The 13,006-nt window shown below is 40.6% G+C and overlaps 2 protein-coding genes and 1 long non-coding RNA gene across 3 annotated transcripts; 2 read left to right on the top strand and 1 right to left on the bottom strand.

The window, feature by feature from the left end:
• Positions 1–7,762: 7,762 nt before the first annotated feature.
• On the bottom strand, positions 7,763–10,057 carry LOC104236868 (uncharacterized). The gene is made up of 3 exons (XR_713525.2): positions 9,959–10,057; positions 8,569–8,654; positions 7,763–8,332 (listed from the first exon to the last, which is right to left on the bottom strand). It is a non-coding gene; the product is annotated as an uncharacterized lncRNA (long non-coding RNA).
• Positions 10,058–11,237: 1,180 nt separating this feature from the next.
• On the top strand, positions 11,238–11,573 carry LOC138879823 (uncharacterized). Its single transcript, XM_070159461.1, has one exon. It carries the CDS (start codon positions 11,238–11,240, stop codon positions 11,571–11,573), a length of 336 nt encoding a protein of 111 aa, XP_070015562.1.
• A 120-nt stretch (positions 11,574–11,693) lies between these two features.
• LOC138879824 (uncharacterized) lies at positions 11,694–12,763 on the top strand. Its single transcript, XM_070159462.1, has 3 exons — positions 11,694–11,891; positions 11,946–12,199; positions 12,517–12,763. The coding sequence occupies exons 1-3, from the start codon at positions 11,694–11,696 to the stop codon at positions 12,761–12,763; spliced, it is 699 nt and encodes a 232-aa protein (XP_070015563.1).
• The last annotated feature ends 243 nt before the right edge of the window (positions 12,764–13,006 follow it).

A 13,006-nucleotide genomic window follows, 5' to 3' on the forward strand; every position in this document is an offset into this window, starting at 1 on the left:
ACCAACAAGAATCATAGTGGATGGTGAGGGGAAATCAGCTACATTAAAAGGGAAAAAAGTGGAATCAGATCTGAAGGCATCGCCGGCGATCGCCTCTTCGAGCCAGTTGCATATGACAGGGGAAAACTCAATGGTTAATAACCCAGCGGTTAAAACCAAGCAACATAGGTGTTCGTGCCCCTTTAATTCAAAAGGGGTACACAAGACTCCCTTGCAGAACACGCCGTGTGGACCAGCCCAATTCAAAAATTACAAGTCAGGAAATGTGGCTGCAAAAAGAATGGGCCAAAAAATGGACCAAGTCTATTACAAACGAGGCCCAAAACCCAAATTGAAACAAAGAGGGGCTTCAGTGAAATGGAGAGTAATTGGGCCATTATTAGACCCATGTGTCAATAAAAACAACCCAGTTTTTCTCACTAATCAATTCAACCCAATTGCTGCTGAAATAGAAGCCATAGAAGGGCTTCGATCTTTTCATTTGGATAGTGAATGTCGATAGTCCCATCTCAGCCATCTTTAAGCAATTCGAAGTTGTAAGTAGTTCAGAATCTGATGTTTCCTCGTGTGATACTCTCTCTCTCCCTTGGTATGAACTGGGTCCTCTAGTACGCAACATATCAGCTCTTCGGTAGCATCAAAACTTCAAGATGGACCAAATCAGTAATGGTCAAAGCATGCAAGGCATTTGGTATCCATTTTTCCGGGTTTGAGCACGAGATTCTCGGTATGGTCCTTCGTATGGAACAAAAACGACAGGAACAAATTAGGGAACAGAAATCCTCAATTAAGGCAAGTGAAAAGGGGAAGAAAAAACAATCTTTGAAGCTAGAAAGACTAAAATGGGGAATGAATTCGGATGGAATGAAGGAAGGGGTCAGGGGCAGGTACTATAAAGCCTTCCCTGGATGAAGATCAAAATTCTTAGTTGGAACGTGCGGGGTCTCAATGAAGCAGAAAAAAGGAGTATAATAGAGCCACTAATTCAAAAATGGAAAGTTGATATAGTATGTCTTCAAGAAACAAAGATTGCAGACTGGTCACCTCTACTTATCAGACAAGTTTGGGAAATAGATGGGTCGATTGGGCCACTCTGAACTCAATTGGGAGAAGTGGTGGAATCATTGTGCTTAGGGATAAAAGGCAATGGTCTAATAGGGGAATACATAAAGGACACTATACAATTTCATATATGCTCGAAAGCTTACAGGAAGATTTCAAGTGGTGCTTCACAGGAGTCTATGGTCCTCACAACAACGTAGAGAGAGAACTTTTGGCACGAACTTGCAGCTATCAGGGGCATCTGGGAGGATCAATGGGTAATTGGAGGGGACTTCAATGTTTGTAGATATGAAAGCAAAAGATACAACTGCGTTAGAAGGTCCAGGGCAATGAGATCTTTCTCAAACATCATTCAAGACCTAGGCATCATAGATATACCCCTTCAAGGAGCCAATTTCACTTGGTTTAGGGGGAGGATTCCCTGCAAGCTTCCAGAATTGATAGGTTTTTAATCTCACCAGAATGGAATGACAATTTCAAAGCAATCAAACAGTTGGCCCTGCCAAGAGTTGAATCAGACCACAGGCCTCTCCTGTTGGAATGTGGTGACTGGCAAGCAAATCCCCCCTACTTCAAATTTGAAAACATATGGTTTCAAGCTGAAGGCTTCAGGAACAAAATGGAAGAACGGTGGAACAGTTACTCAATCAGGGGCAGTCCAGACTTCATATTGGTACAAAAATTGAGGAGGTTGAAAAAAGACATCACAGACTGGAACAGAACAATCTTTGGTCAGTTGGAAGCTCGAAGAACCAAGCTCCTGGAAGAGCTAACTATTCTGGACCAATCATCAGAAAACAGACTCTTGACTCAGTTTGAAAAGGAACGATTAATGCAATTAAAGCTCGAGTTAAAAAAACTGGCAAAGGTAGAAGAAGTGTCATGGAGGCAAAAATCTAGGTGCTTGTGGCTCAAAGAAGGAGACATGAACACAAAAAATTTCAAAAGATGGCCAACTCGCATAGGAGAAACAATTGCATTGATAAGCTTCTGATTGGGGCAGAATTCACTGAAGATAGTAATGAAATCAAAAATGAAATCTTAAGATTCTATCAAGATCTGTACACTGAAAATGAGCAATGGAGGCTTGTTGTGACCTTTGAATGTTTGGTCAGCATATCACCAGCTGAGAAAGAATGGCTTGAAAGACCCTTCGAGGAGGAAGAAGTACTGGCAACAATAACTTCTTGTGCTCCAGATAAAAGCCCAGGTCCTGATGGATTCACCATGGCTTTCTACCAAAAGACCTGGGCTTTCATCAAAACTGAAGTTATGGGGGCTCTCACATACTTTCATAAACATTGCTTCATGGTTAGATCATGTATTGCCTCCTTCATTGCTCTCATCCCCAAAAAGAAAGGAGCAGTAGAACTCAAAGATTTTAGACCTATCAGTCTCATTGGAAGTATCTACAAATTTGCTGCCAAAACTCTAGCTGAGAGACTAAAGACAGTAATTTGGAAGTTAATTTCTGGAGAGCAAAGTGCATTCCTGAAGAATAGGCAGATCACAGATGCCTCACTTGTAGCCAATGAAATGCTGGATGATAGATTGAAAAGAGGAATCCCCGGAATTCTCTGCAAGCTAGATATTGAGAAGGCTTTTGATAAAGTCAACTGGTCCTACCTATTTGCAATGCTGAAAGCCATGGGGTTTGGGGACACATGGATCAGATGGATAAAATACAGCCTTACTTCAGTCAAGTACTCAATTCTAGTGAATAGATCTCCAATGGGCTTTTTCTCCCCTCAGAAAGGAATAAGACAAGGTGGCCCTCTGTCACCATTCTTATTCATCCTAGCCATGGAGGGCTTAAGTAAAATGCTAGATAAGGCAAAACAAATGTAGTGGATTGAGGGGTTCAGGGTGGGAAACAACATAGATACCTCAGTCACAATCACTCATTTACTCTATGCAGATGATACCTTAATATTTTGTGGAGCAGAGAGATCTCAGTTGCAATTCTTAAACTTGACTCTATTTCTGTTCGAAGCAATCTCGGGGCTGCACATCAATATGTTGAAGAGCATGATCTACCAGTGAATGAGGTCCCTAACTTGGAGGAACTGGCTAACTTAATGGGTTGCAATATAGGCTCACTTCCTACAACTTACTTAAGCCTCCCGCTAGGAGCAAAATACAAGGCAACAGAGATATGGAATGGAGTAATAGGGTGGAGAAAAAATTGGCAACATGGAAAATGCAGTATCTATCTATGGGTGGTAGACTAACTTTAATCAGCAATGTTATAGACAGTATCCCCACCTACATTATGTCCCTCTTCCCTATGCCAAGTAAGGTGCAGAAAGAACTGGACAAAATTAGGAGATCATTCCTATGGGAAGGAAATAGTGAAGGTCATAAATTCCATTTAGTGAAATGGCCAAAAGTGATCATGCCAAAAACCAAGGTGGTTTGGGAATCAGAGACTTGACCAAGCACAACAAGAGTCTGCTTATGAAATGGTGGTGGAGGTATGCTCAAGAATCAACATGCATATGGAAGAAGGTAGTTAATGCCAAATATGAGGTACAAAACAAGTGGTGCACCAAGCAAAATATAGCTCCACATGGAGTTGGCCCATGGAAGCACATCAACAACCTGCAAGAAGCATTCTTTCAAAAAGTATCCTATAAGTTTGGGAATGGCAACAACATTAAATTCTGGAAGGATAGATGACTCAACAATCAACCCCTGAAAGATTCTCATCCAGGACTCTACCAGATTGCCTCTGACCCTAACTCTTCTATAGCACAAAATAGAGAAGGAAACACATGGGATCTCCACTTCAGAAGAAATATGCAGGATTGGGAGCTAAATCAGCTATTAGACCTATACAGAACACTTGAAGATGCTAGAGGAAATCCTCAAGTCTCAGACAACTTAAGGTGGGGCAACTCTGAAAAAGGAATCTACACTGTTAAGGTAGGATATAGCAAGCTAAGTGCCTCGAATGATACGATTGAATCTTGGCCATGGAAGCTAATATGGAAGACAAAGCTACCAACAAAAGTAAAGTGTTTCTCCTGGACAGCCCTCTATGAAGCTATTTTGACCCAGAATAACCTTTGTAGAAGGAATTTTCAGATGGCAAATAGGTGCCGCATGTGCAGGCTAAACTCTGAGTCAGTTAATCACCTACTACTCCACTGCACAGTGGCATCAGATCTTTGGAACATGTTCTTTGCTCTCTTTGGTATCAGCTGGACAATTCCACACACCATAAGGGAAGCAATACTTAGTTGGAGCCTATGGGAAGTTGATAGATCCATCAAGAAGATCTGGCAAATGATCCCGGCATGTATTTTTTGGTGTTTATGGACAGGGAGGAATCGAAGATGTTTTGATGGCATTTCAACTTCCAACGGACAACTGAAGTCAAAATGTTTAATGAGTCTTTTTAGTTGGAGTAACCTTTCCCCTGTAAATGATATTATTCCTCTCTTAGACTTCCTTAATTCTCTCTCAATGGTTTAGTGAACCATTGCTTTTGCTCTTGGTTAACTCAAGGTTCTAGAATTTTTTTGCCCTATGGAGTTAACCAAGATTTATTTTGTAACCTTTTGCATCTTCTTGATGCCTTTTAATACAATACATTACTTCATCAAAAAAAATCTCCCCAGTATTTTCATGCTCTACTATTAAGCTTGTGCCCAATTAGAGTGAGACAAAAAGGATTACATCGGTCAGCTAAAGAAAACAGCTGAGTGCACATATCTTCTTTCCCAATGTATCCTTTTTTTCTTTTGCTCAGTGGTGTGGATAACAATTAGATGCCATTTTTGGAGAAATTCTTCACCCGGTGTCTAGTTTTGTCCTTGGACACCATGCTTTCTGTTGCCTCTAATATTTTAGAGTACAATGATGAACAAGATAATCCTTTCTTAGTCTTATTCCAACAACATGAGTAACTCATGATCTTCAGTAAGAAAAACTAGGAAAAAGTACACTTCCTTCCAAGAACAAAAAGCTCCTAGCCTCCTTTTTTTAGCTTTGCTAGATACCCATGACTTCGTACTCACCCTACATTTCAGCTTCATATCCCTTCGGGCCCTATAGTTCACTCTCCATGCACCACTCAACTTTTGGCCCTTCAATTGGAGGGGTGAGTCTAGCACAAGAGCACCGACGACAGACTGGTATGTCTAATATCCCCTACATCCAATGAGCAGTGACCGAGGACGAGAAATGGCTAATGTTCAACGGAATCATTTTAGTCATTTTGTGAACGAATGCTAGTTCTAAGACAGAAAGATTGAACAAATAGACTACATAGTGCTTGCATTTCTCCATGTGCCCAATCCCTTCATTTAAGTGAAATGCACGCGAGATCCTAAACTCTGAAGCTAGCGTATTCAAATTTGGAATAACGACATGACAAAGATAAGAGAATCTAAACACTTGCATACATTGTATCTCAACTTAAGGAACTTATCTCAATTCAACACCTATGAATTTCACGTATCGTTAGAAAATGTGGTTACTTCTGATGTTTACACCTGAGCTCTTCCCTTTTGTAAATAGTGTAAAGTGCAACTTCTTAAATCATTGTATTATAAACCATACAAAAGAAATATTTAATTCCAAACCAGATGTAGATGATATTTTAGACGCAATTGCTGATTTACACAACCTGTAATTACGCCTGTTGCACTAGCTTAGTGCAAATATTTATATAATATATTATTTACCCATAAAAAAAAATTGCCCTTCAGTCATCACTATGTAAAATACACCCAATGACAAGGCACTAGAGTAGTTCAGTGATTAAATAAACTGCAAACATTGCACACATTTAGATCTTATCTGCATTACGATTTTAGTATTTGACTCCTTTTACCCCCACCTTTTGTTACATTAGATATGCACTCGCATATTTAAACAGGGACAACCCTTTGGCAACCTTATTTGAGTCGAGATAACCTTGGCAAAAGAGGCATTCAACTGTGCAATAGGTGTTACATGTGCCAGTCGAAAGCAAAAAATGTCTTCCATCTTTTTCTCCATTGTAAAGTAGAAGAGATATTTGGAGCACGTTCTGGTGTATTTTTGGGGTATGCTGGATAATGGTTCTGCATGCATTTTTTTGGTGTACCTAGACAGAGAGAAACCGTAGATGCTTCGATGGAATCTCAACTTCCATTCACTCCTTAAATGTTAGGTGTCTTTTAAAGCTTTTTTGTTGGAGCAACTCATACAATGTGAATGGTATCGAACAGATCGTAGATTGTGTTAGCTCCCTAAGCTTTACCTAGTGTCATCCTACTGGACCTAATTTCCCTTTTGTAACTATTTGCATCTTCTGGATGCTTATTATTGAAGTGTGTGACTATCTTATCTAAAAGCATAAGTGGTAAGAGAGAAAACACTTTTTATTTACTTAATTATGTCTTCAACACGTCCCCTCACGTGCGGGCTTGATTCTTTTAGATGAGTCAAGCACATAAAAATTCTTTTAATATTGGTGGCAGTGACACTCGAACCTAGGATCTCTGGCTACTATGAAACCATGTTGAAGCGTGTGACCATCTCATCTAAAAGCTTAATTATATAAGTTGTTAGAGAGGACACGTTTTTTATTTACTTAATTATGTCTCAACACTTATCAATGAAATTTCTTACTTCATTAAAAAAAACTCGCGTACAAAAAATTGGAGATTGTTCACTAATATGAGTCAATCAAATTCCTTGGCAACTAAACATTAGTTAAAATTTTCACCCATCTTAAATAAGCTAAACTAAACCTTGTGCGCAGAAGGTAGGGCGAACTGGAAGTCCTCACAGTAAACCACCCATATGCAACAATGCGCTCTAAGCAGTTGAAGCTTATTACGAAGCCAATCCTTTCGCACTGAGATAAATGTAATCTTTTCTACACATCATAGCAAAAATTAGTCAACTTCTCTCTTTCTCTTTTGCCCTCATTGAGGGAAATAACTATCTCGGCAAATTTTAGTCATCATCAGCAATCAATTCATGCCATTTAGCATGTGATTAACATAAAAGCAGCTTGCTCCATTCCCAATATGATCCATTTAGAGCATTGCAATCTTTCCTACACTATCATAGCATAACTTAGCCAGCTACAAGTTCTCAAGTTGCTATTTTTCTACTTTTTCCAATGCCCTCCTTGAGGAATAGAACTATCTCTGTGAATTCTAGTCAATATCAGCAATCAGTCCATGTCATTTAGCTTGTGCTTATCATAACACCAGCTTGCTATCTCCCCAACACGGTCCATCATTGGCACTAATAAAATCCACAACATTCTTAGGCCCCGTTTGGCCATGAATTTTGCCAAAATAAATTTGGGATTTATTTTCAAAACTCATGTTTGGCCATAAATTTTGCCCACATTTTGGCAAATCCCCAAATTCCAAAATCACCCCAATTGTTGATTTTGGGCCAAACTCCCAAACTTGGAAAGTATATACATGTTTTTCCAAAATAAAGTTGGAAAATATATTTTGAAAACATATGTCCAAACACATTTTCATCTTCAAACCAAACTTCACCCAAATCAGATTTTTCAAAATAAATTTAGAATCTATGGCCAAACGTTAGCTTAGTCTTCCCAGTAACGTTTCCTTACTTTAGCAACATCATAAACAACACCTACACCCTCAATCCCAAACTAGTGGGTTCAGCTATATCAAAGGAGGATCTAGGATTTAAACTTGATGGGTTTGACCTTTAAATATTTTAGCATTGAACTCATTGCACTTCTAAAATTATGAGTTCAGATATAATAGTTATTGAAACTTTAGTAGGTATGCACATACATATTTATATTCCAAGTCAAAAATATTGGGTTTGGATGAACCCATAACCAAAGGGCTACATCCACCACGAGCCTATATGAAACCTCTATATCTATTTCGCTCCAAGTCGAAAATTACTCGTTTTTTTTGTTTTTTATACCTAACTTTCTTGATGAGGATGGATTTGAGCTTACGAGCAAGGTCTTGAGAACGGAGTTTATGTTCAAGAGCTTACGAGCCAAGATGCGCTTCTCCGAGTTCTTGATATGGTGAAGCTGTTCACGCTTTATGAGGCGTTCCATTCCGCTTGACTGCTTTTCCTCTGCATCAAGAACAGTGCTTGGTCTAAGTTGTTGTTCCGCACCTTCACCCGTATGCCCCGCCATTGTTGTAGCTGCTGCTCCCAACTTAGTGGATTCAACAAGGCTACGTTCGGTCGATTGAAGATGGTGGATACATGTTTCGCTACTGAGCTCATCATTTCTTATGGTTTCTCGATTTGTTTGGTCCTGAAATGCAATTGGGGCTTGAAATCAGTTTTAGAAATACCAAGTCAAATCAAAATTCTAACATACTTATCATGCATCAATATCATGGCTCTTAAAAAAAATATTAAGTCTTGTAATCAAAGGAATTGGTAAATATGTAATTCTCACTCTACAAAATTCTAACAGATTGCAATGTCTCTCAATAATTAAAATAACATGCAAATAGACTAGAATATAATCTCACATAGAGAACTTACTTCAGTTTCTTAATGGTCAAAGAATATTGGGTGTAAGCTTAACTGCCTCCTATATCAATATCTCCTTATAGCAAAGAAATGATAACCTATCAAGACAAGTTTTACAAGGAGTATTAAATTCAAAATATCAATTGTTGATTATGGTTGAAAAAAAATATCATAAATTCTGCCACATAGTACTTCTGGGAACTAGAGAAACATCTTTTGATTATAGGAGAAGTGGACATGAGTATTATGGTTGCAACATTCAATGCGAACATAAGTATCGTAGTTGCAACAGCTTGATTCAGTCCAAAGAAACATTTAAAAAAGATCGTTCAATTGTAACTTATACAAATCTGACCTTAAGATCCAATTTAATATCTTATTTTGAAAAGAGCATTTACCTAACTAACACATGACAAAAGCACGCAATAAAGAGCAGACATGAACCAGATATTTTATACCGAGAAAAGAAGAAGAATATGAGTTACAAAAGCTGTGTGTAATTCTGACAGAAAGCTCTCTACTGTTACAACAAGTACATCAATGATATAATTGTAACTATGTTTGGCACTAACTTAGTCCTTTTTATTTAACAAATAAAATTCTTTATTACTTATCAAGAAAACTATCAGATGCCTAGAGGATTGGTAAAAGCAGATAAAACTATATGTGAAACTAGTGCTACTCAAGATTTACAGAGGAAACTTAAAATGATGAATACATAATTCTCAGTCTCTGAGTTCAAAATGAGATTAGCAAGCTAATAATACACCTCATTCATAGCAGCAAGTGGGTATCTACTATCCTCTTAATTCAACGGTAACACCATTGAATTAACATATATATCTATCTATATAGAGAGAGAGAGAAATTGTTAGACTTATTTCTATTTTTCAAATGCAAGACAAACATAGAATGCTGGTCCATCGAAACATAACGAGAGTAAAATTACTCTGAAATAAACTTACCTCCAAATAAAATAACATACAAGTTAGGTTAAACATCATAAAATAGTTCTATCCAATCAATTAACTATGCACATCTTAAACCTACATATCTAGTGCAAAAACATCAAATTGTTAATTAAAACAAAGTCAATCCCTTCTCTAAGAGGAAAAGAAACATGAAACAAAAGAAAGAATATGGAAACGAGTTTAACTAGTTCTACAACTGGAATTTGGTATTTACAAGGATTTGGTTTCTAAACCCCCAAAATCCTTTTCCTACTATTGCTGAGTTTTCTTTACAACACCAAGGATCAAGGAATTGCCTTCAGTTACATAAATGAAATAGAGGAAGCATATAAAAAATCTAGGGTTCGATACAGTAGCGGAACCCTAAGTATATTTTGGGGAGAAATCGGGGAAAGGGGAAAGGAGAGAGAGAGGAAGAGAGATCGATTTACCTACTCGTCGGAGTGAAGGGAATCGCAAGCTTGCTGGACGGAATTGATGTTTAAGTTCACATATAAGACAAAAGGGAGAAGAGAATGTAGAATTTTGGCAAGGTTCTAAAATCATGCTATTTTGAGAATTGCTTTTGTCAAAAATAATTTTTAAAAAAGTATTTTTGGTAACATCTCCACCGGCAAATCCCCGCGCCGGCACTCGTCTAGGTAAACCAGGTAACTACTCGTCCCTCTCTCTCTCTCCTTTCTCCCTCCCCGCGTCTCTCTCTTTCTTCCCCTTTCTTTTAACCCTAGCAGCAGTTAGGCCGGCGACGGGCGAACCACCGGCGCCGTCTCGTTTTTCTTCTGCTTTTCCGGCCCAACCACACCACCCTACTCTGTGTTTCCCATTTTCCGAACCTTTTCTCGTCGCACCACTATTTCTCGGACTGGCACTGTTTTCCGGCGACCGTTCCGGTGACAGTCCACTCCTTTTCTTGGTCTCGTGGTTTGTTGTGCGTGTTTCAGGTAGCACTTTTGGTGGTTGTTTGGTGACAGGCAGGAGGTGCACGGGCAAGCGTAGCAGAGCAGGCCATTTGGCAGTCACAAAGGGCTGGACGTCGGGTTCCAAAGCACCCAGGTTATATTCGCGGGAATTGTTGCGGCTGTCCAGGCAAGCGCGAGACATACGAGCGAGTAGAGTGGAGCATCACCGGGTGCATCAAGTCATATTTCCAGGTTCTTTCCATCGGGAGTTGGTACCTCCCGTTTTCTTGTCTCTTTCTCTATGTTAGTTAATTTGTGGCTATTAGTTAGCATCACTTTAAGCATATTATTGGAATACTTGTAGTTGCAACCGGTTATTTTCTAGTTTGGGTTCGTGTTAGTGTTTTCCAGAGTTTGTTGTAGGTATAGTGGTTGTGGTGTGGGATGGTAGAGTAAGGTCATGTCCTCGAGGGGTGCCGAGGGTGAGAAGCGGGGTGGGGAGGAGGTCAGGGGTTGGGACGAGAGGAAAGGAGGGTAAGGGGAAAGAGGGAGCTTGTAGATTGAGGATCGGGTCGTGGAACATAGGCACGCTGACGGGTAAGTCTATTGAGTTGGCAAAGATTCTCCAGAAGAGAAAGGTTAATATAGCTTGTGTCCAGGAGACTAGGTGGCAGGGTCGAAGGCGAGGAATGCGGATGGTTATAAGTTGTGGTACTCTGGAGTCGTGAGGGGTAAGAATGGAGTGGGTATCTTGGTGGATAGGGATCTTAGAGAGTCTGTGGTTGAGGTTAGGCGAGTGAATGATAGTTTAATGTTTATTAAGTTGGTGATTGGTGAGTGCACCCTCAATGTAGTTAGCGCTTACGCACCGCAAGCGGACTTGGATGAGGAGGTTAAGAGGCGCTTTTGGGAGGGCTTGGACGAGATTGTGCGTAGTATTCCACCTACTGAAAGGTTATTTATTGGAGGGGATTTTAATGGCCATATTGGGGCGGCTGTTGGTAGTTATGGCGAGGTGCATGGTGGCTTTGGCCGTGGGGATAGGAACGGAGGAAGTACTTCGCTGTTAGACTTCGCTAAGGCTTTCGAGCTGGTGATTGCGAACTCTACTTTTCCAAAGAGGGAGGAGCACCTGGTTACTTTCTGAAGTTCAGCGGTGAAGACTCAGATCGATTACCTTCTCCTCAGAAAGTGTAATAGAGGGTTGTGCAAGGATTGAAAAGTTATCCCGGGAGAGACCCTCGCGACTCAGCATAGGCTCTTAGTGATGGACATTAGCATTATGATGAAAATGAATAAGAGGCATGCTCGTGGCCGACCGATGATTAGATGGGGAGCTTTAAACAAGGATAAAGCCCTGGAGTTGGAAGGGAGGTTAGCCGCTATGGGAGCTTGGAGGAGTAGTGGAGATGCGAGCACTATGTGGTCAACGACGGCGAACTATGTGAGGGAGGTAGCAAGAAAGGTGCTAGGTATATCGAAGGGTTTTTCTGGTAGGCACCAAGGAAACTGGTGGTAGAATGACATAGTCCAAGGTAAAGTGGAGGCGAAGAAGTTAGCATACACGAAGTTGGCAGGGAGCACAAGCGAGGAGGAGAGGAGAACGAATATAGAGAGGTACAAAGTGGCTAGGAAGGAGGCAAAGCTGGCGGTCACAGAGGCTAAGAATGCAGCGTTTAGCCATCTATACGAGGAATTAGGGGAGAAAAGCGGGGACAGGAAGTTGTTTCGGCTGGCTAAAACAAGGACAAGAAGGCCTGGGATCTGGACCAAGTAAGGTGCATCAAAGATGAGGATGGTAGAGTATTGAAGGGAGAGTCCCAGATTAAGCAGAGATGGCAGACGTACTTTTATGGTTTTCTAAATAAGGAGGGGGATCGGGATATAGCGCTAGGGGACTTGGGGCATTCGGAGAGTCTCCGAGATTTTAGGTATTGCAGGCGCATTAAGGTGGAGGAGGTCGTGGGGGCTTTGCGTAAGATGAGTAGGGGTAGAGCGACTGGGCCAGATGATATTCCGATTGAGTTTTGGAAGTGTGTGGGTAGAGCATGATTAGAATGGCTGACTAAGTTGTTCAATGTAATTTTTAGGACGAAGAGGATGCCGGAGGAATGGAGGTCGAGTACAGTGGTACTATTGTATAAGAACAAAGGTGATATCCAGTGTTGTAACAATTATAGGGGTATCAAGTTACTTAGCCATACCATGAAATTCTGGGAGAGGGTGGTGGAGGTGAGGGTGAGGAAGACGACGTCTATATCCGACAATCAGTTTAGGTTCATGCCGGGCCGCTCCACTACGGAAGCTATCCACCTTATAAGGAGGTTGGTGGAATAGTACAAGGATAAGAAGAAGGATTTGCACATAGTGTTTATTGACTTGGAGAAAGCGTATGACAAGGTTCCTAGAGAGGTGCTCTGGAGATGTCTTGAGGCGAAGGGCGTGCCGGTAGCCTACATAAGAGTGATCAAGGACATGTATGATAGAGCTAAGACTAAGGTTAGGATTGTGGGAGGCGACTCGAAGCATTTCCCGGTTGTTATGGGTTTACACCAAGGCTCTGCGCTTAGCCCGTTCTTA

The sequence above is a fragment of the Nicotiana sylvestris genome, chromosome 10 (genome assembly GCF_000393655.2).
Source record: "Nicotiana sylvestris chromosome 10, ASM39365v2, whole genome shotgun sequence".
NCBI lineage: Eukaryota > Viridiplantae > Streptophyta > Magnoliopsida > Solanales > Solanaceae > Nicotiana > Nicotiana sylvestris.

Excerpts from the sequence above, each read along its gene's own strand:
- LOC138879823 (XM_070159461.1), top strand. The coding sequence starts at position 11,238 with ATGTTTATTAAGTTGGTGATTGGTGAGTGCACCCTCAATGTAGTTAGC.
- LOC138879824 (XM_070159462.1), top strand. The coding sequence starts at position 11,694 with ATGGACATTAGCATTATGATGAAAATGAATAAGAGGCATGCTCGTGGC. Across the intron at positions 11,892-11,945 it reads TGAGGGAGGTAGCAAGAAAG|AATGACATAGTCCAAGGTAA; the intron begins GTGCTAGGTATA and ends AACTGGTGGTAG. Across the intron at positions 12,200-12,516 it reads AGGCCTGGGATCTGGACCAA|GACGAAGAGGATGCCGGAGG; the intron begins GTAAGGTGCATC and ends TGTAATTTTTAG.